General features: G+C 40.7%; 1 protein-coding gene across 2 annotated transcripts in view; it reads left to right on the forward strand.

Annotated features, from left to right (window-relative positions):
- The first annotated feature begins 251 nt into the window (after positions 1 to 251).
- LOC115458708 (endothelin receptor type B-like) overlaps positions 252 to 25,257 on the forward strand; it is a 39,860-nt gene continuing 14,854 nt past the window's right edge. Inside the window, exons 1-4 of one of the 2 annotated variants that reach the window (XM_030188534.1) lie at positions 252 to 506; positions 11,562 to 12,101; positions 20,658 to 20,770; positions 23,409 to 23,613. In XM_030188534.1, the coding sequence (XP_030044394.1) occupies positions 11,637 to 12,101; positions 20,658 to 20,770; positions 23,409 to 23,613 (783 nt within the window). In that variant the 5' untranslated portion in view covers positions 252 to 506; positions 11,562 to 11,636. The remainder of the gene's footprint in view (positions 507 to 11,561; positions 12,102 to 20,657; positions 20,771 to 23,408; positions 23,614 to 25,257) is intronic. The other variant, XM_030188535.1, reaches the window with a different exon arrangement.

The following is a 25,257-nucleotide window of genomic DNA, read 5'->3' on the forward strand; positions in this document are numbered from 1 at the left end:
AATGCAAGTGCAGAGCTGTACAATTGACTTGTACAATCTGGGAAAAACTGTATAAGAAAGATCCTCTAGAAAAGTGATTATCCCTCTCTCACACACACATGCACAAGTGTTTCTGCCTGAACTCTCTACTTTCTGTTTTTTTCATTTCTCTTATAGGAGACATCCTGCCAGTGTCATGCTGCCTCTGCTTCCCCCACCCTTGCATTCAGTCATTGGCTGCAGTGACAGAGAGATCAGAGGGCAGACTCAAGCACTATGTATAACTACTGTCCACCCCGACAGATTTCATTTACCAAACATCAAAAGCCTTGCCTGCCCACCCCAAATCACTTGTGGATGTGAACCTTTGGAACCCAGATATAGCAGTGGACTTTGCTATGTAGAGTACTTCAGACTTCCTCCTTGTTTAAAATCTGCAGAAAGGGCATTGTAATGAAATAAAAAAATTAAGGAAACTCAAGATCATTTGCCTACATCCAAAGGAAATGGAAGCGTGAAAAGAAAAGGTAATTTAATTCTTATAGCACTAAAGATGTACCTATATTTAAAATGCTATATAATATAACATGTATGCTGTATTTAAAACCGTTTATAACCTTTATGCCACATGCTATTCCTTGTAGCAGCACGTATGTTTTGCATGAACTCTTTAAACACTATGCAAAGTGATGAAGAATTGAATTGGAACAGGCTCTGATATAGACAGCTGAGATTCTTTGGACTCATATGAAAACAAAAGGATTTATTTTAATAACAGATCTATAGATTTGTATAGAACAGAATGTGAGAATAATCATTTCTTGAAAAACAGAAAATGCAATAAATAAATAAATAAATAAATAAAATGAATAGAGCCAGGTCTGATAGAGAAATGGGAGCACAGTTTTGAAAAAGCAGAACATTACAAGTGTTTCTATACTAAATTTAAGCCAGCGTGCCAAACAGCTACAGATGTGACCTCATCTAGGAGTGCTCAGACAGCAGAAGACTTCTGAAATGATTAGGAAATTGCCAAGAGTAATCTGAGAATCTTCTCTTGCTGTGGGACCACCACTAACTTGTTTTTTTGCTTTTTTTTTTTTTTTTTTTGGTGTGGTATGCAAAGAACATAGCTCTGATTGATTTAATCTTCCATTGCCTTTTGCATTTGATTTTGGAATACATGTTATTCTTGTTTCCCCTTTATTACTAAAGAGGCTGATATACTAACCTGCAGTTTAATGACCTTCTACACACACACATTTTCTATTTTTGTAAATGAGCAGAGTAACAAAACTGCGTGCAAAACTTTCCTCCCAGAATGGCTTTTTCCGCATTGCTGTTTTCACAAAATGCATACTTAAATAACCTGCTTGCATGCTTTTGCATCACAAGATTTCATTATTTATGCATTCAAATAAAATTTCCCATGTAGTGAGCTACCTGCAGAATTTTACAATTGAGAAGAGACAGAATTTGCTATGTTTCTCTCAAAAGATATGCAAACATGTTGAAATTTAGGGGGGGGTCATATTTTAGGTGTTTTGCAAGCTTTTTCGTGTTTTGCCTCTTACATTTTAGCACAGGGGCCTCATATACATTATCTGGGGCCTTTCAGAGAATGACAGAGGCCTGGACCAGTGCATAGTAGGAGATCCCAGAGTCCTGGAACACATAATTGTTGCCTATTGTGGGGTAGTGTTTGTAGTCTGTTGTCATTTATTACTGTATATTTCTGTTATATGAATGTTCTACTGTGCTAAATGTCTTCATTTCTGACACTATATCATATTATTCTTATTACTAGGATTTGATCTGCTTATTCCCAAGTTTACTTCATTGTGTAATTGTGTTTTACATTGACATTTGGTCCTTTTACTATTGCTGTACTATTTAATACAATGTAACTTGCTTATCAAGCTATAAAAGTTGTTCACCTTCTTAGGTGAATCCCTTCATAAAGATGGTTAAATAAATCCTAATAAATACATCTAAAAAGACAACTATAGATGCAGTTGAGACAGATGTTTAGGTGTAAAAGTGAAGAAATTTGTTTATAGCCAAGGAAAAAATCCAGTAGGCAAATTAAATTCATGTTCAGTTATAAACAATATAAAACAAACAAACATCTCTTTTCTGAGTCCCAAACCAAATGGCTCAGTTGCCCCTCTCTCCCCCCCCCCCCCCCCCAACACACACACACACACACTGATAAACCTTCCATTTCCTGTGTACAGAAGCACATAAAAATCTCTCAATTGTATTAACAGTTGTTCTGGTGAATAATAGCACTATGCTATCTGATAAAGCACAAAAATTAGAACATATGCAATTTTTTAAAAAATGGAATATAAATATACACATAGATACACACACACAATTTCTATCTGGTATCTATCAAACCAACAATTCTGCCTCACCAGCAGCACTCTGAACTCTGATCCCCCTCACCCTCCACCCATACACTCAGAGCTGCTGTTTAGTAGGGATCCTACATGTAGAAGAAAGCAGTCCAGCACAAATCTATATGAATAAAAAAAAAAAAAAATCAGCCTTGTACCACCGCTGCTTAACATTTCACAGCATTACTGGATGTATACAGCACAGTAAGTGCTTACAATCTAGTTGTAGCACATGAATAAGACAAGTGAATTTGTAGTAATCACTAAACATAAGTACATAAGTGTTGCCAAACTGGGACAGATCGAAGGTCCATGAAGCCCAGTATCCTGTTTCCAACAGTGGCCAATCCAGGTCACAAGTACTTGGCAAGATCCTAAAACAGTACAATACATTTTTATGCTGCTTATCTTAGAAATAAGCAGTGAATTTTCCCAAGTCCATTTTAATAATGCCTTATGGACTTTTCTTTTAGGATGCTAACCAAACCTTTTTTAAACCCTGCTAAGCTAATTGCTTTTACCACGTTCTCTGACATCAAATTCCAGAGTTTAATTACATGTTGAGTGAAGAAATATTTTCTCTGATTCATTTTAAATTTACTACTTTGTAGCTTTATTGTGTGCCCCCTAGTCCTAGTATTTTTGGAAAGAGTAAACAAGCGATTGAAGTTTACCCGTTCCACTCCACTCATTATTTTATAGACCTCTCCAAGCTGAAGAGCCCTAGCCGTTTCAGCCTTTCCTCATAAGGAAATCATCCCATCCCCTTTATCATTTTCATCGCCTTCTCTGCGCCTTTTCTAATTCCACTATATCTTTTTTGAGATGCGGTGACCAGAATTGCACACAATATTCAAGGTGCAGTCGCACCATGGAGTGATACAAAGGCATTATAATATCCTCATTTTTATTTTCCACTCCTTTCCTAATAATACCTAGCATTCTGTTTGCTTTCTTTGCCACCGCAGCATACTGAGTATCGTCAACGATGACTCCTAGATCCTTTTCCTGGTCGGTGACTCCTAATGCGGAACCTTGCATCACATAGCTATAGTTCGGGTTCCTCTTTCCCACATGCATTACTTTGCACTTGCTCACATTAAACATCATCTGCCATTTGGATGCCCAGTTTCCCAGTCTCGTAAGGTTGTCTTGCAATTTTTCACAATCCTCTTGCGATTTAAACAATTGTAGTAAACATTTAAAGTATGCCAAGATCTCAAAGGGTCAGAGTCTTAAGGTTTAAAAGAAACCTCAAAATTCAGAGTTTTGGGGCTGAACTTGAATGCACTTATATTTTATACTGTATGTCCTTCCTGGTATATAATGAACAGAAGAGCAATATTTCTAAAGATAAGTTTTGTGGGGGGGGGGGGGGGGGTTAATGCATTGTTATTTTGATATATACTTTCACTGTTGAACACCTTTATCACATTGATTAAAATATACCAGGAAAGATTTTTTTAAATATTTATGATTAGATCAAATTTGAGCACTTTAAGATTACATATGTTAACTGATTCTCTGAGGCTTTTTCCTTCCTAATATTTTTACTCCTCACTTATTGATTATGAGTTGGAGTTGGTGAATAGAAGGTTGGGTATTCTAAACATTTACAAATGTGATCTACTTTATAGAATTACTCCTAACTGCTTGGTGCACTTTAGTAAACCAGCCTCTTAACCCTACAAAATCATTAATTACAAAGATAATCCTTTTAATAAAAGCCATGAAGAGGAATAAAAGAATATCGTCATATTATATATCTGCAGCAGGCACACAAGCGACAACAAATAGGAGTAAAACAAAATGAAAAAATAAGAAGACAACCCCCCCCCCCCCCCCCCCCAAGCTTAAAACATACACACAGGACAAGGGTTTAGATGATACTATCAAAATGATGCTTTGTCTCACAGCCCTTCCAAAAGACAAAAAGGTTATTCACCAAATAATGCAAAGGGTCAGGAAGAAACTTTTTTTATTATTCCTGCAATAAGCTGGAAACTCTTCAGCATTCAGCAGAGTACTTCAGCATTAAGAGAGAACCTCACAAAGGGGCCCTGTTACTAAAGCTTAGCACGCTAATGGAATTAGCGCATGCTAAGGACTAGATTCTATAAATGGTGCTGAAAAAATCAGCATAAGAAAAATCCACTGGGCTTATTTTACAAAGCATCGCTAGCGATTCCCATGTGGCAAATGAGAGGAAGCCCATAGGAATTGAATAGGCTTCCTCTCATTTGCTGCACCAAGAATCAGTAGCGCAGCTTTGTAAAAGAGGCTCACTGAGCGCTATTCTATAAGCCGTGCCTAAAGTTAGGCAAAGTTTATAGAATAGCGCTTAAGTCCAGGAGGTCACGCTTATATTTAGGTGCATCCATTTATACCAATAAACACATGGTGCAAATGCCTATGCTTTATTCTAGAATTGTGTGTGTAAATAAAAACCAAGCCACAATTCACCCCAAACTGCCCATGCCCCTCCCATTTCCGTTTCCCCTCTTTTGGGATACATGTAAAATTTAGGCATGGATCACGTGCCTGAACTTATGTGCTTACATCTTAATTGATTCCAATTAGTGTCAATACTAGCTTGTTAAAAAGACAATTATTGGTGCTAATTGGCTAATTGTTCATTAAGATGCACACATAATTTGCACGTGTGCCCAAATTTGCACACACATCTCAAAGCGCCCTTTATAGAATTAGGGGATAAATGGTTAAAAAATCCATTTTATACCTATGGTCTTCTTCGCATTTAGGGACCTCTTTACATCACTGTAGTAGAGCTACTGCAGCGTTGGCGCATGCCAATCCGGCACTACCACCAGCCAACCACGGGAGCCGGCTGTAGTGCCACCCCACCATGTGCCATTTCTGGTGTGTCAGAAAATTTTGTAATTTCGTAGTGCTGGGGGCTTACCCCCCAGGTTAATCCGGGATCCCTTACCACTTCCTAAATAGGAGGCAGTAAGGGCTCCTCCTGGGAATGACAAACCAAACAGAGAGGGTAAACAGCATACATAGAAAATACACAAAAAACAACAACACTGGGCCTTCAAGACTGAGACAATAGGAGTATTTATTGATAGGTGACCCGACACAGGCCGTGTTTCGGTGTTAAACAACGCCTGCCTCAGGGGTCAGAGTTTGGAAATGGACTATGTAAAATATATACGTGTCCAATGTCTCCGTGAGACAGCAAACTATCTTCAATAGTTTTTGGGTGCCTTTTTTATTATTAAAGATAAACAGTTTGCTGTCTCGCCGACTTTATAATTTGCCTTGGCAAAAGATAAGTTTACCACAAAAGTTTTTTCTTATATTGCGGCTGTCCGTTTTGACAGGCAAGCTGATTTTCATAGATTTCACACATCCATTCACGGAGACATTGGACACGTATATATTTTACATAGTCCATTTCTAAACTCTGACCCCTGAGGCAGGCGTTGTTTAACACCGAAACACGGCCCGTGTTGGGTCACCTATCAATAAATACTTCTGTTGTCTCAGTCTTGAAGGCCCAGTGTTGCTTTTTTTCTGTGTATCCTCCTGGAAATGGCCACTTGGCAAGTTTGCACTTACCACACAGCCATTTTCATTTTTCTGCCTTTTACCCACTATGGTAAAAGGGGCTTCAGTGCACAGCAAATCTATATGCCAGTGATGCAACAGGGCCCCTTTTAACGCAGCTTGGTAAAAGGGGCCTTTAATGTACAAAATCTTTCAACTCCAAAAAGTTTAGACAAGCTTCTAGAGAATTGGTACATTAAGTTATTGAGGATTGCCACCTGTTCTGTCGATAAGCAACTTAAAGAGGATCTGCATTTATATAACAACCCCCAGATTCTATAAACGGCAACTAAAGTTATATGCACAAATCAGCACGTGTAGCCAATTTGCACATGGAATTTAATTGGTTAACAAGCCAATCGGCACCAATAATTGGATGTTGACAAACAATTATCAGCACTAATTGGGACTAATTAGAATTTATGCACATAACTCGCATGGAGGGGCATTTTCGATATTGCATCTAAGTTGGACTTGGGACGTTTTGTGCTAAACATACCAAATCCAAATAGGAAATATACCCATTTTTGAAAAAAAGAAAAAACATCTATCTTTTTTTCAAAAATACTGTTTCGAATAAGATTTTGTGCTTTGTGCATCTATCTTTTTAGGCCATTAAAAAACACATGCACGCACACACACACACACCAAATCAAACCATTGGGACATAGGAGGGGCCAGCTTTTTTAGCAGATTGGTCCCCCAGACATCCCAGGAGAGCAATGGGGCAACTTAGGGGGCACTTCTGTGGACTTCATATAAATGCTCCCTGGTACACATCTCACCGTTGCTCCCTTATCTTGTCTGCTGAACCCTCCAAAAACTACCCAAAACTCACTCTCCCCAACTGTATACCACTACAATAGACCTTATGGGTGAAGGGGGCACCTATATGTGGGTACAGTGGGTTTCTGGTGAGTCTTGGAGGGATCACAGTTTCCACCACAAGTGTAGCATGTAGAAGGTGTATGGGCCTGGGTCCACCTGTCTACAGTGCACTGCACCCACCACTACACTACTCCAGGGGCCTGCATGCTGCTCTAATGGACCTGGCTATAACATCTGAGGCTGCCATGGAGGCTGGTGAGTACTATTTTTATTCATATCTTTGGAGGGTGGGAAGGAGTTAGTGACCACTAGGGGAGTAAGGGAGGATCATCCTTGAATCCCTCCAATGGTCACCTAGTCATTTAGGCCACCTTTTTGTCCGTTAGAAAAGCAGGTCTAGACCACAATGTTGAAGTTATCATCCTAGACATTTTGTTTTGTTCCATTATGGCTGAAAAATGTCCAAGTGTTAGGCATGCCCCCAACATACCCCCTTGTGATTTGGATGCACTGAAGATGAAATGCATAGATAGACGTCTGCAAAACAGGTTTTGAAAAAACAATTTGCACATTTTGAGAAGAAATCTGTCCAAAAGGTGCTTTATGACACTTAGACATTTTTCTCTTTCAAAAATGAACCTCTAAGTGTATTCTATAAAGTGAGGCACATAAATTGGACTGCGTGGATCTGAAAAGGGGGCATGGCCATGGGAGGGGCATTGGCAGGTCATGGGTGTTCTGAAAATTTATGCCCAGTGTTATATAATGTGCCTGATCTGCACTTAAATTAGTCGTGTGCTTTTACACCAGGTTTTATTTGACATAAATGGCCGCGAATAAATTTAGTCATAGGAATTGTCGCTACATGTTTTCTATAAACCATGCCTTTGACAGTCTGACAGGGTGGGAGGGTGGGGGTGGGTAGGAGGTATGCATGGGGACATCAAAGCATTTCATTGATATTCTAACAGGATGGGTGATCCTGTTAGAATATCAATGCATACCTCCTACCCACCCCCACCCTCCCACCCTGTCAGACTGTCAAAGTAATGCTTGGATGTTTCACTTATATATACTATCTGCTACCACATTTGCTTATTTCCGATCTGACGAAGAAGGGCAACCTTCGAAAGCTAATCAAGAAATGTATTAAGTTATGTCCAATAAAAAAGGTATTATCTTATTTTCTTTTCCATGTTTTATTTTGTTTGATTTCCATTGATAACCTAACAGGGCTACCACACCTCTCTACTTAATTACAGAAGAATGGGCAAAATTCCTCAAGGGCAATTGGAGAGACAGTTACAGAAAGTTATTTGAAATTTTAGCTGTTCAAGGAGGTATCACAAATTACTAAGGGCCCCTTTTACTAAGCTGTATAGACCACCTTAGGGAGTTCCCCAAGTTTTTCTCAGCACTGTATATATAATGGACTTTCCATTATATATGATCTCACAATGGAAACTCAGATCTCAGTGTTAGTAAAGACATCTTTTTTGCACTGAACCCACATTCATCACCTGAGCACTTACTTCAAAAAACTCAGTATAATGCTCATCATATACTTCTTCTTCACCACCTTCAAGCTATTGGTATTTCAGACACTGTGCTGTCACGGTTTTCTAGATATCTCTCTGGTCCGACCTATCAACTTGGCTTCAATCACACTGTCACTTCTTCCTTTGACCTTCAGTCCAGTGTACCTTGGGACTCCATACTTGTTCTTATACTTTTCAATATTTTTCTTTCCCCACTCTTGACCATCATACAAGATCACAGCTTCACCCCTTTCTGCTACACCAAAGGCATTCACATTTTCTGTCATATCACCGACTCTTCCTCTTCAATCTCTTGTCTTAACGAATGTCTCTGTCATGTTTCTATCTGGCTTCAATCTAACTTCCTCTTCCTCAACTCCACTAAGTGAAAATCCATTCTTTTCACCACACCCCGCAGCACCTTAGATCTCACCCCTTCTGTTGACAATTGCTCTTTACCCTATAAAGACTGTATTAAAATTCTAGGAGTTATCTTCAAGCACAGGCTGACTTTCAAACCCCAAATTGAAGCTGTCATTCGATCCTCTTTCTTTGCCTTACATCATACACGCTCAGTTTGTACTTTCCTTCCTATCCCACTCCTTCATCCTCTTATTCTGGCCCTCATTATTTCACACCTTAACTACAGTAATTCTTTGTATGCTGGCATTCCACTCTACTCCTTTAAGCATTTATAAAACTTGTTCAATCTACAGCTGTCAAGCTCCTTCACAATGCCCATCGCTTTGACCATGTTACATCCCTCCTTATGTATGAACACTGGTTACTGGTTACTGCTCTGGTCAAGTTGAAAATCCTCACCATGGTTTATAATCATGCCTTCTCTCTGTCCCCTCTTACATTAACAAACTGCTCATTCCCTACACCCCCCTCTGTTTTCTTCATTCAGCAGATAACCACCTCCTCACCCATCCACCCTCATCAGAACTACACCTCACCCTCTGCTGTGACTCTGCATTCCATTACCTGGGACCAAAATTATAGAACAACCTTCCCCTCTACATTAGGAACCAACCTTCACTCTCCTCCTTCAAGAGAGCACTTAAAACTCATCTCTTCACACAATTCTTTACTCTTCCTGCCAATTAGTTCAATCCTTTTTCCTCTTTTTCCTTTTTGCTCTATCCCCTTTCTTCTTTTTTTCATTTTATAAATATTGTGAACCACACTGAAGCCATTTTTGGCCATAACATGGTATATGTGAGTGTCATAAATTAATACATAAATACATATATAAATATTGATAATTAATTGAATAGATGACTGCAACAGCCTATTCCATGGCATTTCATAATATATCATTAAACATATCCAGCATTTACAAAGCACAGGGAAAGGTTGTTGGAAGGGGCCATGTCCTCTGACTGTGTTATGTTAATTTTGCAGAAACTACACTGGCCACTAGTTAACAACAGGGTAAAATTTGAGAAACTGCAATCTTCAAATGCCTGAATCAGTCCTCTCCTGAGCAACTTTCCCAACTGCTGCTTACCTACTCTCTACAAGGGAACTTTGGTTGTCCCAACATGCGCCTCTCTCATTTCTACCATTGATATCAGCAAAATTAACACGTTTGGGGCTTCAGCCAGCACATGGAACAAAATAACACGACCTATGCACAGAAACGTATTACCTTACCTTCTACAAAAAAAATCTAAACCAGGGTGTTCACAGTGGATATCCTGAAAACGTGACTGGTTGGGGTACCTCCAGGACCAGGTTTGGGAACCACTGCCCTAGACTTTTAGCAGAGATGCTGTTCACATCATAGCCTTGTCTGCCTCTGTTATCAGGCTGTTTGGTCTCTTATTATTTTCACTGTGGCTTGCATATCACTTTGATAATGACCCTTGTTTGGTAGCCAGACCCCCTAGACCAGGAATCCTCAAATCCAGTCCTCAAGGTCGACAACCCAATCTGGTTTTCAGGATCTCCACAATTAATATGTATGAGATCTATTTGCATGCAATGGAAGCAGTGAATGCAAATAGATCTCACACATATTCTTTGTGAAAATCTTGAAAAGTAGGTTGAGTTGTGGACCTCGAGGACTGAATTTAAGGACCCCTGCCCTAGAGGAATTAACACAAGACTACTGCTAGGGGGCTTTGGCTACCATTTTGCAGACAGGGACTGCTCCTGCCTGGCTATTAGCTAACAAGGAGACCATTGGTAGATTGGTATTGGGGTAGGGGTATTTGAGAAGGGGTTTTTTGGAGGTAGGGATATTAGATTGAGGATAAAGGTGGGGTATTTAAGTAGATTAGGGAGTACAAAGGGTGGGGGATTAATCACCAGGGCATTTAGGGGTGGGGTAATGTTTTTTTTTTCCAAACCAGTCCCTTTAAGAGGATCCCTGAGGAGCATCAGGCCATGTGTTAATGACCCCCTGCCCTTAAGGAGAAAAAAATAATACCTCCTCAAAAGTGGTGCTACCTTTCAATGAATAACACAGCTTGCACTTAAACATCTATTGCCTCAAGTACAAAATTAGAACACAAGAAAAGCCATGCTGAGTCAGAACGAAGTCCATCAAGCCCAGCACTCTGCCTGGATCACAAGTACCCATCTGATTGCAAAAGGTAGATTTGTTTCTCATAGCTCATTTCCAGGGAAAAGCAATGGCTCTTCCAAATCTACCTGGCTAATAACTTTGTATGGACTTTTCCTCCATGAACTTGTCTAAACATCTTTTGAATCCCACTCTGTTAGTCTCCTTGACCATATCCTCTGGCAACAGCCAAAACAACCTGAAACACTCTACTGGGCAGACTACTTAAGCTATTTAGGTCTTTATCTGTCATCATCTACTATGTTACACGTAAGTTCTGTAGTTTTTGTCTGGTATTTCAAGAGGTGGGAGAGTCAGGCTTTAAGTATTTTTACTGTGGTTCTGTGATGTCCACATTACATTTATTTTATAAAAGGCCTTTATTACTGATTTCATAATTCATTTGGCAACAGAAAATGAAACTGTACCTGAATATATAAGAAATCTGCAAGCTTGAAGGCTATAAAGATGTATATTCAGGTATAATAGGTATTTTCTGTCCCTGGAGGGCTCACATTAAAAAAAATCACAAACAGTACAAGTGAGATTTGAACCTGGGTCTCCTGACTCTTAGCCTACTGTTCTAGCCATTAGGCCACATCGCTGGGCTGCGTGAGTGCCTGCAGAAAATAACCCATTTCTTTACTTGTGTTTCTCTCTTTCCCACAGGAAAAGCAAAGTACCTCTCCAGAATATTTCCTGTGGATTGAAACATTGTGGAACTGTCCTAATTGTTAGTCTTCAATGGCTTTACTTTCACATCTCCTTCCATTGGCCATTTGCTTAACTTGCTTTTGCTTGAAAGTTTGTTGTCAGGACATCCAGACACCAAAAAACCTGAAGGAGAACTCAGATCCACTGGCAGCACTACACAAAGAACAGGCTTATAATTTAATCCAGTTGGATACTGTGCAAAATGCTTTGATATCCAACCTGTCAGAGGAGATACTTGGCACAGGAAATGCCCCACCTGAAGCCCCTCAGCTTCCCTCTTGTTTGGCGCCAACTGAAATCAGACATGCGTTCAAGTACATCAATACTCTCTTATCTTGTGCCATCTTCATCGTGGGCATCATTGGGAACTCTACACTGATAAGGATCATTTACAAAAACAAATGTATGAGGAATGGACCCAATGTCCTCATCGCAAGTCTGGCACTGGGGGACTTGTTGTACATCCTTATTGCTCTTCCCATCAATGTGTACAAGGTAGGCTTTGCAGAGTTTCTGGATAGTTTGAAAAGCACTCATTGTTTTTGATAACTGATAATGAAAGCCAGGTTTGCAACAAGATCCATGCTCTAAGTTGGCTGAGGGAGAAGGCCATATGTAGGCAAGCCTGTGGGGTATCTATGATTTGGAAATAATATAGATTACTTGAGTTGGAATATATATCTACTCCTGAATCAGTCTGTTAAATGACAGGAAAGGCACCAGGATCATTGTTCCTTACTCTTGTGAAAACACCATTTTGATGGGAACAGTGAAGAAAAGACAACAGATTGATTAGAAGCATGGTCCATACTGCATGTTAATTGTGAACACGACAACAAGAAAGCCAGGTCCCATCCTAAAACTTATTGCATCAAAAATCAGCAAATTCATTCCCATAGGAATTATCATAGATGTTATATTTCTGGTGGGATTAGCCACTTCAAAGTGATATGAATATACTTTTCAGTCATGTGCTTCAATTAGGTGAACTAAGTGGTCACCTAGAGCACTGAGATTCTGGGGGTGGCAAATGCAGCAGGCAGGTGATTTAAATTTCCTCTCTCCCAGACTCTCAGTCTTTTCCTGAGCTGCTCAGCCCCAATGGCCAGCAGGAAGGGGAACACTTAATAGCACTGTTTGATCTTCTTTGCAGGATCAATCTTGCTGTATGAACCCAAAATCCCATAACTGGCCCCACATGGCAGAGAAAGCTGGTGTGCTATTAAGCACCCTTCCTTCTGCCAGCCACAGGAGCTGAGTAGCCAGAAGAAGTGTTAAGTTAGGGCTTCCAGAGAAGCCAAACTGAGTCAGTAGGTTGAAGATGGGCCAGAGCCAGGAAAGGGAGCACAGGTACAGGTGAGGGGCACAAGATTAAAAATTTGTCTAGAGCACCACACATCCTTGTACTGGCCCAGTTTTCAGTTTCATTCTAGAATGAACTTGAATAGTAATGAGTTTTTTGGTGAGGCACAGTAACTGCCATATAAAAGAGTAATGTACAAATACTATCATAATAACTTTTGTTCGATGTAAACATTGCCAACATCTAAGCTGGGTTAGTGAGCTACAAATGCAAAGTTATAACTTTGGCTCTTACCAAAGAAAACCATAAGGGCACAGAACAGAAATAAATATGTACATGTTAGAGGAGAAAGTGTAACAATTGCAAAGAGACAACACACGTTCAAATTATTTAAATCATAGTGAAAAGGCCATGAGAAAAATGGGTCAGGATGAGATGCTGAATTCCTCCACCTCATCTAGTTCAGTCTCATATGTCCCTGATTTTTTTTTCGGGTCCGCCACAAAAGGGAAGGGGCAATAAATAGGCATTTCGAATTATGCTCTCATTAGTTAATATAAGGAAAGTAAAAAAAAAAAATTTGCTGTCAAAGAACTGACTTTCTACATTTCTCCTTCCTAATGCAAAATATTCTTATTTCCTCAGTTACAATTAAGCTTAGGATTGTCAAGTGTGACATTTCTGCAGTTTTTGATACCATTTTAGCCACTCTCTATTGCTAGTCAGGTTGAGTGAGTTGGGTATCCTTCTTGGACTGTTTTTGAAATGGTTCAGTGAACTCCTAGACAACAGAAGTTACACTGTTACTAAAAGTGGCATCCTGTCAGTGACCTGGAGCCCAAACTGTGGTGTCCCTCAGGGATCTCCTTTGTCACCCTTGTTGTTTTACATTTATATAAGCTCATTAGATGCCAATAGTGATTACTCTTATGCAGATGATATTCTAGTCTTGATACCTACATTAGATAACTTAGCCCAAACATTTCTCAGAGTTAAGGGAAAGTGTTGATCATGTGAAAAATTGGATTTTGAAGTATTTGTTAAGTAGAGAGGTGTGGTATTTATGTTCCAAGCACATGTTCTTAAACCTTGCAGTGCAGGTTAATGTAATTTCACAAATATAATATTTAATTCCCCCTTTTTTCTTACAAATGTAAATCTTATTACCTTATAGGTAATTGGTGGAGAATAACTGAGTAAGAAAAAAAATAAAGATCAAAAAAGTTGTGGTTTGCTAATGTGCAAGATTCCTTACTAACAGTTATTACATTGTCTTCAGGTGAACTTCTCCCAATTGAAAGGTCCTAAAAGATTTTGGGAGTTAAAATAGGATTCTATTCTTTCTATAGATCCTCAGATAAATAGTTTAAGAAAACTTTTCTTCAAACAAGCAATTAAGACCTAACAGATCTTATTTTCTTGAGGAACATTTTAAACTTCTGTTCCAAACACTGGTCCTTCCTCAGTTAGACTACTGTAATGCTTTTTTTTAAGGATATCAACAATCTCCCTTAATAAACTTCAACTTTTGCAGACTATAACTGCCAGGCTAATCTACTGTGCTCACAAATAAGATAGAGTTACTACTCCATTACTTCTTAAACTATATTGGCTACCTGTTCAAACATGAACTGTATTTAAAGTTGCACGTATGGTCTTCAAAATCTTAACAAGCCAGGCTCCTGCCTATTTATCTAGAGCAATAGCTTTCCCATTTAATCAACGCTCATCCCACTTTAAGCATTCGCGACTGCTCTGTTTTCCCACTGTAAACAGAATTAAACATAAGCATGTTCTGATCTAGAATCTTCATTTGTATTTCAATAACTTTCTGTTTGGAATAAGGTATCACTTAACATATGACTACAGCTCTTCTTATACTTCCTTACGAAAAGCATCGAAATCTTCTATTTGATAAGTATTTTAAACCTCTTAGATTTCTGCAAATTTTAATGTTAGGACGTTAAGAGAGTGTTTAATAATTTTTTCTTTTAATTGTGAATTCCTAGAGATTGCTGGTTTTCTTTATGTAAGCCCCTTTGGACCTAAATACAAATCTGGCAGGTTATATGGACCTATATTAGATTAGAAAATCTTTATTCTCAAATTAAATTGTATTAGTTTCCAAGTGTTTACTCAAATACCTCACAGATATAAGTATTCCACAACTGAAGGGCATGAATTCAAGAGTTCCACAGTATACATGGCTCAGTACAATGCACTCCAGTTTAATTTAATTTAATCTAATTTGGCATTTATAATCCACTTTACTGACAAGCTCTAAGCATTTACATTTAACATTTTATATTTTATTTTTTTTTGTTACATTTGTACCCCGCGCTTTCCCACTCATGGCAGGCTCAATGCGGCTTACATGGGGCAATGGAGGGTTAAGTGACTTGCCCAGAGTCACACATTTAGTTGAAAGGAAAGCAAAATATTTATGTTGTCTATAAACTGTATCAATCAAAATTGTAATAGAAATTTTACCCCTCCTCAAAATACATATTTGTCATTGCCTTTAGTAATAGAAGTTACACTGTAGGGTAGCATCTCTACATCACATATAATGGTTACAGGAAGTCTTGATTTGGCTAGAGATCTTTACCACAGCTGATAGATTTAGCTGTAGCATTGTTTGGTACTGGAATACAGATTTTTAAGCGGATCACCTAAGAACTAAGACTTACCCTTCCTGGATCAAACCAAAAATCCATTTAGCAGTGGCAAATCCAGGTCACAAGAACCTGGTAGAGTCCCAAAAGGTAGCAAGATTCCATGTTACTTTTCCCAGTCTGCCTTAATAATAGTTTATGGACTCTTTTTTTCCATGACTCTGTACGAACCATTTTTAAATCCAGCTATGCTAAATGATTTTACTACATCCGCTAGAAATGAGTTGTAGAACTCAATCTGTTAAATAAAAATATTGAAAGAATTGGCCATTTAGGAGGAGATTCTATATATGGCACCTAAAAAATCAGTGCTGAAATCAGTGCCAACTAAGCATAGAATATGCTTAGATGATATCTCAATGCGCATCTATTTATACCAACAAAAATGTGGCATAAATCCCCGTTCGTAGATTTAGGCGCCCTGGGCCATGTTCTATAACTACATGTGGAAATTCCAGAATGCCCATAAAATGCCCAGTTCCCCTCCTATAACCAAGCTCCTTTTTGCCTGTGTGCATTAGAAGTTCGGCGCACTTCATTACAGAATACTCTTTGCGAGTTGTGTGCGTAAATTCTAATCAGTGCCAATTGTTAAGAGCTTTTATCAATGCTGATTAACATGTTAAGCCAATTAAGTTACGTGCCTTGATGAAGAATCTGCGCTGATTTCGGTGCGGATCTCTAGGTGCACTGTGTAGAATCTGAGGGTTAACCCTACTCTCTGTTTTCTATCTTTTAACCAGTTCCTAATTCACTCCTATTTTATGGCTTTTTAATCCCTCAGGAGGGACTTTGTGCTTTTGAACATGTGTGGGATAAAGGATTCCTATATGGAAAGAGAATGGGTTTCTCATGTGCTCCAGCCATTTTTTAGCGCGGCTCTAAAATGGCAGAATTTAGAAGGTGCTAAGGGCTCAAGTGCTACTCATATAATAATCGGACAGCACGCAGCAACGTGCCTGTGCTGCACAATTACTGCCGGGAATGCCTACTCCATGCCCCCTGCACTAGAAAGTAAGAATTATTTTCTAGTGCAGGAAACGGCAGGTGGGAAACTCAGAGTTACCGCAGGGTGCCTGGGCGTGCCCGACAGTGGTGCTGTTTTGCCGCATACTACCCATGCGGTAGCCCTACTGCCACTTTGTAAAAGGGCCTTTTAATAATTTAATCCTCCAACGAAATAAATTGACTACACACCGTTTTGGGTTTGAAGAAGCCAACCAGATGATCAATGTGGAATAATGATTCAGATAAATAATAACTGGGGATAATCAGGTTAATACCACATTTTCTTTGTTTACTGTTGTTTAATTGATCTCCTTGTCTTGTTTCACTCTCCCTATTTTGTGGTCTAAGGAAGAGTATAGAATTACCTGATTGAAAATAATTCTTGTGTGTTATTTTCTCTGTATTTCTGGCAAGTTATTTTAGTGCTTGTAAAATTAAGTTGTTATAAATAAAATAAAACAATAATTTAATCCCCTTGGGCCTTCCCCACACTTTGAACACATCTCAACACACACTTGGGGTCCTTAATTCCAAATGACTAGGAACAAGCCCCAGAATACAAACAGAATAACACACCTCAGTCAGAAAATTAAAACACAGAAACACCCTCACCAAATACAGAAATACAACCACAAATTACAAATATGCAGACAAAATCTGAACTTGAAACCCTAAGAAACCTGACTCTGTGCAGTGCAACATTGGAGAGAAAAAAAACAAAACAAAAGAAATACATTTCCTCTTATACTGAACAATAAGCAAAGATAGGAGATACCTATTGCCAAACCTAATACATTACAATTATTAATCTGAAAATTTGTTTTAATCTGGGAGGAGGTAGCAGCATAAAAGTGAATGTACTCCTTGCTGCTTGCTTCCAGGCTTGTACCAGTCCAAAGAAGAAACTCACAAAATACACATTCAGATAACCCATATTCGGATTATGGATTTTAAGGAGACATGGGTTCAAAAAAACAAATGATACAGTGCATGAAGCATTCATCCAAAATTAAAGAATACAGCGCTCACAAGAGTACAATATTGCTATTTTCTAGTAATACAGCTAAAATTGAAGTAAATACTGTATAAATCAAAAATTTGAGGTCACACAGTCAGATATTCATATTGAACATAAAGAAAAGTATAAGCCCCACTTTAGATAGAATGTAGAAATTGGAACTGAAATAGAATCTGCTGACAAAGAGCCTGTTCTAAAAATGTATGCAGGAATCAATATGTACGCACCAATTACGTGTGGTGAGAGCATCCATTTACAAAGGTTAATGTGGATAATATCAATGAAGCAACAGAAACAACAGCAAATATAGAAAATATGAGGGCTTTTATTTCACCAGATATACTTATGCCTGACGTGGCCATGTTTCGCCAAAGGCTGCGTCAGAGGCAAAACTAGAGGGGAGATTCAACAAACACGTATCCCTCTAGTACTAACAATCAGGGTGAAATAGCCTCTAATTGTACTAGAGGGATGTGTGTTTGTTGAATCTCCCCTCTAGTTTTGCCTCTGATGCAGCCTTTTGCCAAATGTGGCCACGTCAGGCGTAAGTATATCTGGTGAAATAAAAGCCCTCGTATTTTCTATATTTCTTGGTCTGCTGTTTGTTTCTGCTGTGTTTGCATTGCAGATCTTCTGCCTCTGTTTGTTCTCTAATATCAATGGAGAGAACATGGTTACGCAGATGTCTATGTCAGCACATACATGTGAATGTAGGTATTGCGTAACACACACATGTGTGTGTCAGCACATAATGCATATGTTTGCCATTTTACAAACCTGTATTTCTGTTCCTCCAAGCTATCACAAAGCCCAATATCATATATCAGTATCACTCTAGGGAGGGAAAGAAATCCCTCCAGTACAGCGCTGCTCAAAACAAGCATCTCTCATTAGCCTAAATGTCCCTGGGAGCAACAGTAAATCCTGATGTTGATCTTAGATGACATAAACATACATTCCCCTTCTGAAATGGAGAATATATATGTATTTTTAGTCCAGTCCTATCCAACCTAAAACACATTCGCAATTTGGACAGACATATTCTGGTTTTCTAAATCAGGCTTTAAACATGTATGTGATATACACATCTAAATGCCAGTATATACATGTCCAAATTATGGGAAATAACTTCCTTTACTTCTTCTCTCTTCTCCACTTTCAGCTTCTGACATCTCTTTTCCCCCCTTTTTTTCTTTCCATGTTACTTTTCCTTCAATGATTTGACTCCCTGCTCCAGCTCTCTTTCTCTCTTCCATGTCATTTCTCACCATCTCTCTTTTCTGCTCCTTCTATCGCCACTTCATTTGTTTTGCATTTCATCTATTTTAACTCCTACCCCTTTATTGCCTCCATCACACCATCTCAGTCTTTCATTTCTGACATTTCATCCCAATCAAGGGAAACAAAAGAGGAAAAAGTCCAAACCCTCACAATTGTGGAAACACTAAACAAAAAAGTGAGGCCAATTAGGGCACAAAGGAGAGAGGAGAGAGAGAGCTAGAAGGATATAAGGGAGATAGAAATGGAATACTGGGGCAGGGTAAGTGAAAGGGGAGGGGGTCACAACTGGATGAGGAGTAAAAATATAAATAACTAATTGGGATGAAATACCAAACTAAAAAGTGAGGTGAATACAAAGAGGATTCCAAGTGCAAGGACCTTTATTCTGATAACACATCTAGGACCCAATACGGACGTGTTTTGGCGTGTGTGCCTGCTTCAGGGCTCTTCAAACCTGTGAGCATATATTGTTGCAAATACAGGTTAAGTGTATGAAAACCAAAAATGGTTCTGTGCTGAGTCACAATGCCTGTATATTAACCTGCAGCTCTGCTATGCTCTACGTGAGCTATACTGGAAACCCGGTGAATGTATTATGGCACCTGCTTAACTATGTGGGTGCCAGCTCTGAATATTGGTCTGGCACCTGCATAACTTTTTTTCTTTAAAAAAGAGCCCCCAAGCCCCCTCCCTTCCCCGACAATGCCCCCTCTTTCCCTCCCCCTTCCCCAAGCCTGCATTAAGACCCCCCCGCAAGACCCACCACCTCACCCCAACTGTGAAGGTAAGTCCCCAGGTTTACCTACATTCCTGGTGGTCCAGTGGGGTCATTGGGGACAGGACCGCAGCCCCCTTGCTCCTGACCCTGCGGCACCTCTGCATAATGATTGCCGCAACCTCCATCACTGCAAGATGTCACGGCACCCATAAACTACAACCCTAGGCAACCCTTCCCAACCTCAGGATTAGGTTGAGAAGCTCTGCTTTAGCTTCATTGCTAGAGTCCTGAAGTATATGATGGCAATTCTACACATTGGCATCTCATTTTATGTGCTACAAAGTTCTATAGTGGATTCTGGGTGCACCTAAGCTGTTAGAGAATACTAGTGCAAAGCCACAATGGTGCGCCAAAAGACAGGGTGCACTGACTTTTGACAGCACAATGGCTAGCAATAGTGGGGGAACCTAACTGTGCAATGCAATATGTACAACTAGCGGTATTCTATAAGTTGTGCACATTGTTTGAAATATGTCCATGACACGCCCAAGCTCTGCTTACATGTACCTCCTTGATATTTATGCACGTAAGTGATTTAGACCAGTGTTTCCCAAGTCCGGTCCTGGAGTACCCCTTGCAAGTCAGGTTTTTAGGATATCCACAGTGAATATGCATGAAAGAGATTTGCATATAATGGAGGCAGTGTATGCAAATCAAATTCATGCATATTCATTGTGGATAGCCTGAAAATCTGACTGGCAAGGGGTACTCCAGGACCGGACTTGGGAAATACTGATTTAGACGCACTGTTATAGAATTGCGCCTAGTGCCTACATGCACTGTTCCCTCTAAGCTGAGCAGGTGGCCTCCAACTACATTGCTACCAGTAGGGGGTGGTGTTTCAATATTGTGTTTTCAGTCACTAGGGACAGGCAGATTCCCTGGAGTCCTGTAGAACTTGCCTGGTCCTCACTATTGAAAATGTGCCTGGCTTTAGGTGCCAGCTTATAGAACTGCCTTTCACATGTTTTCTCCCTCTGTTCTCCAGCTGCTGGCTGAAGACTGGCCATTCGGAATGTATGTGTGCAAGCTGGTCCCATGTATTCAGAAAGCCTCTGTCGGTATCACCGTCCTCAGCCTCTGTGCACTCAGCATAGACAGGTAACCGCTTCGTAGTCCTTCTTCTCCTCCCTCCCACATAAAACATCTTTCCAAATATTTTCTTCTTAAATTTGCCAGTTGGCTTTTAATGTTTTCAGAGCACTCTTATCCAGTCCTGGTTTAATCCACCACATAGTTCTTATTGCCAAAAAGGTTATTTTGCAATATTGGCTATTAGCAGATGCTCCCTCTTTGCAGCAGTGGCGTTCCGCCATGATTGTTTTTGCTCGTGGGAGCGCAGAGGAGTTGGTGATTTATCCTCTTCTAAGGGGGGCATTTTTTTGTCAGATGTGGTCCCCATTTTGGGATTCCCTGACTCCAGTGGCTCGTAGTAGGATTCTAAACTCTTAGTTCCTCTAGATTTAGCACCAGTTTTGGGTTGTGTTTATGGGTGGGGGAGGGAGGGAGGGTGTGGGGTCCAAATTGTTGGAAAATTGGAGCATTCATGTTATAATAGCAATTTGTTCTCTTGCATAATTGTTGTGCTTTGAATGACTCTAATAAAATTCTTTAAACATACAGGTGCTGTTTTTATAACAGTATAAGACCATATAACGGTATGAGACCATGCATGCAGTAGCCCAATGCTTCTCAATCCAGTCCTCAAGTTTCATTGAATAGATTTCTTTAGTATACATGAAATAGGTTTGTATCTTCTGTGCCTACAGTATAAGCAAATCTATTCTCATACATGTTCAGTAAGCATATCCTGATAGTCAGACCTGCTGGGGATGATTTGAGTACTGGTTTCAGAACCATAGCAATAGAAGTAAAATCAGTAGTAGATAAGCCTATCCTGGACAATAGAGCTAGAGGTAACCCCCCAATGCAGGGCTTTCCAAACCTGTTCTGGGAAACCCATAGCTAGTTGAGTTTTCAGGATATCCACAATGAAATTCATAAGATTAATTTAAATATACTGAGCCTGCAGTGTATGCAGATTTATCTCATGTATATTCCTTATGGATACCCTAAAAACCTGACTGGCTGTGAAGTCCCCAGAACAGGTTTGGGAAGCCCTGCCCCAGTGTGTATGGTTGTCTATTTCATTGGTTATCATACCTGTTCTGGGGGACCACCAGACAGTCAGATTTTCAGGATATCCCTAATGAATATGCATTATTTCACAAATACTGGGTTCACAATCTAACCAAAGTGGTAAAAATGTAAACACATAAATTACTTTAACCACCTATAAATATTCATAATCACATAAGCTTTATTACACTATAAATTGCACATTATAGTGTGCCCAATCCTTGCTTGAATACCCACTAATTCCCTTGACTATATAAAAACAATCAGTCATCCAATGTTTTCTTTAACCTGATATCCAAATTAAATGAATTTAAAGTCCAAAAAGCACTTGCACTTTACACCAGTTCTATGGCTGATATAACTGTGGGTACCTAAGTGTTAGGCATGTTACCACTGTTCCCTCTAAGCTGAGTGGGTGTCCTCTAATTATATTGCTACCAATAGGGGGTGGTGCTTCAATATTGTGTTTTCAATCTCTAGGTACAGGCAGGTTCCCCGGAATCCTGTGGAATTTACCTGTCCCTCACTACTGAAAATGTGATGGTGAAACAGCACCCCCCACTGGCAGGATTGTAGATGGAGGACTCACACTCAGCTTAGATGAAACAGTTCATGTTACTATCCAGTTATGCTAGTCAATATATATAAATGGCGAGTGTTGTACTCACTCGCAAATGCCCTGCCCCCGCATCAATACGTGATGACGGGGGCGGAACAGAGAGGGTCTCTACTGCGCATTTGCGAGGGACACCGCCGTCGCTAACGGTCCCCCCACCCGGAGTTGCCGCCGCCACCCACCTTCCACCCGGTCGGGCCCTCGCTCCACTATTGAAACAGCGAGGGCACACTTCTTCTCTGCCTGTGTCCCGCCCTCGACGACGTTACATCACTCGAGGGCGGGACACAGGCAGAGAAGAAGAAGGAAGGCCACGGCAGCTCAGCAGCAGAGCTGTGTGCTGCATGCCCTCGCTGTTTCAATAGCAGAGCGAGGGCCCGACCGGGTAGAAGGTGGGTGGCGATGGCTCCGGTGGGGGGGGGGGGGGGCGAACTCGGAGGGGGAGCGGCAGTGGCGAACTCGGCGGCGGGGGGGGGCCTTTCAACCCCCCCTTCCTATACTAGCCTGTTTTTACGGGCTCAACGGCTAGTATTCTATAAAGGAAAGTAGACTGACACTTTGTTTACAGAACAGGCTCCAAGTGAAAACCTTCTGGGCACTTAAATTGAAGGCACTCCACAGTGTTGTGAGTTTTGAGATCAGTATTGTGCGTTTTAGCACTTATAACTTGGCTTTTCTTTCTGACCAAGCAACTTTTCTTATGTGGAATAACAGGACCGGGAGCAAAAATCATTAGTCATTTGCCTTGTCTTACCAGACATTCTATGGGAGTAGAAATCTTATTCCCAGTATACATTGGCTATCTTCTGAAATGATTAGTGTAAGGAATTCAAGAACTACATGACAAAATTTTAAATGTAGTTTTTATTAATATCTTCGGTGAAAACAGTTTTGGTTATAGTTATGTTGCTGATCTCGTATTCACGGGCATAATCAAAAATGTAAAGGTTTATCCTTGCTTTCTCGATGTTCTCTATGTACCAGGTATAGAGCTGTGGCTTCCTGGAACCGCATTCAAGGAATAGGAATTCCTGTGTGGAAGGCAGTTGAAGTGACTCTTATCTGGGCAGCGGCCATTATCCTGGCCATCCCTGAAGCCATCGGCTTTGATATTGTTAATCTGAATTATCGGAGCCAGAACATGTGGGTCTGCATGCTTCTACCAGAACAGAAATCACACTTCATGATGGTACAGTTTCTTCTGAAGAACATTATTTTTACTTGACTATATTCTGTTTGTTTAGGTCACTGGTTCCCAAACTTGGCCTGGGGGCTCCCCATCTGGTCAGGTTTTGAGGATATCCACAATGAATACTCATGAGGAAGATGTGCCTAGGCCGCCTCCACTGCATGCAGATCTCTCTCATGACTATTCATTGTGGATACCCTGAAATTCTGATTGATTGGGGAGCCCCCAGGACAGGTTAAATAATTCTTAGGTCCAGATCCATTAAACAGTTTTGTTTTTCACTTTGTGTTTAGAGGAAAATGCTTAGCACATCTGCACTTAACTCATGTCAGCAATCACACACACGGTAATGTGTGCTTTAAAGTTGTTTAGTGTAAAGCGAATGCTACATACCTGTAGAAGGTATTCTCCGAGGACAGCAGGCTGATTGTTCTCACTGATGGGGGTGACGTCCACGGCAGCCCCTCCAATCGGAATCTTCACTAGCAAAGTCCTTTGCTAGCCCTCGCGCGCCCGCGCGCACCGCGCATGCGCGGCCGTCTTCCCGCCCGAAACCGGCTCGAGCCGGCCAGTCCAGTATGTAGCAAGACAAACTCTTAAGGGAAGACACAACTCCAAAGGGGAGGCGGGCGGGTTTGTGAGAACAATCAGCCTGCTGTCCTCGGAGAATACCTTCTACAGGTATGTAGCATTCGCTTTCTCCGAGGACAAGCAGGCTGCTTGTTCTCACTGATGGGGTATCCCTAGCCCCCAGGCTCACTCAAAACAACAACCATGGTCAATTGGGCCTCGCAACGGCGAGGACATAACAGAAATTGACCTAAAAAAATTTACCAACTAACTGAGAGTGTAGCCTGGAACAGAACAAACAGGGCCCTCGGGGGGTGGAGTTGGATCCTAAAGCCCAAACAGGTTCTGAAGAACTGACTGCCCGAACCGACTGTCGCGTCGGGTATCCTGCTGCAGGCAGTAATGAGATGTGAATGTGTGGACAGATGACCACGTCGCAGCTTTGCAAATTTCTTCAATGGAGGCTGACTTCAAGTGGGCTACCGACGCAGCCATGGCTCTAACATTATGAGCCGTGACATGACCCTCAAGAGCCAGCCCCGCCTGGGCGTAAGTGAAGGAAATGCAATCTGCTAGCCAATTGGATATGGTGCGTTTCCCTACAGCCACTCCCCTCCTATTGGGATCAAAAGAAACAAACAATTGGGCGGACTGTCTGTGGGGCTGTGTCCGCTCCAGGTAGAAGGCCAATGCTCTCTTGCAGTCCAATGTGTGCAGCTGACGTTCAGCAGGGCAGGAATGAGGACGGGGAAAGAATGTTGGCAAGACAATTGACTGGTTCAGATGGAACTCCGACACGACCTTTGGCAGGAACTTAGGGTGAGTGCGGAGGACTACTCTGTTATGATGAAATTTGGTGTAAGGGGCCTGGGCTACCAGGGCCTGAAGCTCACTGACTCTACGAGCTGAAGTAACTGCCACCAAGAAAATGACCTTCCAGGTCAAGTACTTCAGATGGCATGAATTCAGTGGCTCAAAAGGAGGTTTCATCAGCTGGGTGAGAACGACATTGAGATCCCATGACACACTGTAGGAGGCTTGACAGGGGGCTTTGACAAAAGCAAACCTCTCATG

The sequence above is a fragment of the Microcaecilia unicolor genome, unplaced genomic scaffold (assembly GCF_901765095.1).
Source record: "Microcaecilia unicolor unplaced genomic scaffold, aMicUni1.1, whole genome shotgun sequence".
NCBI classification, from domain to species: domain Eukaryota; kingdom Metazoa; phylum Chordata; class Amphibia; order Gymnophiona; family Siphonopidae; genus Microcaecilia; species Microcaecilia unicolor.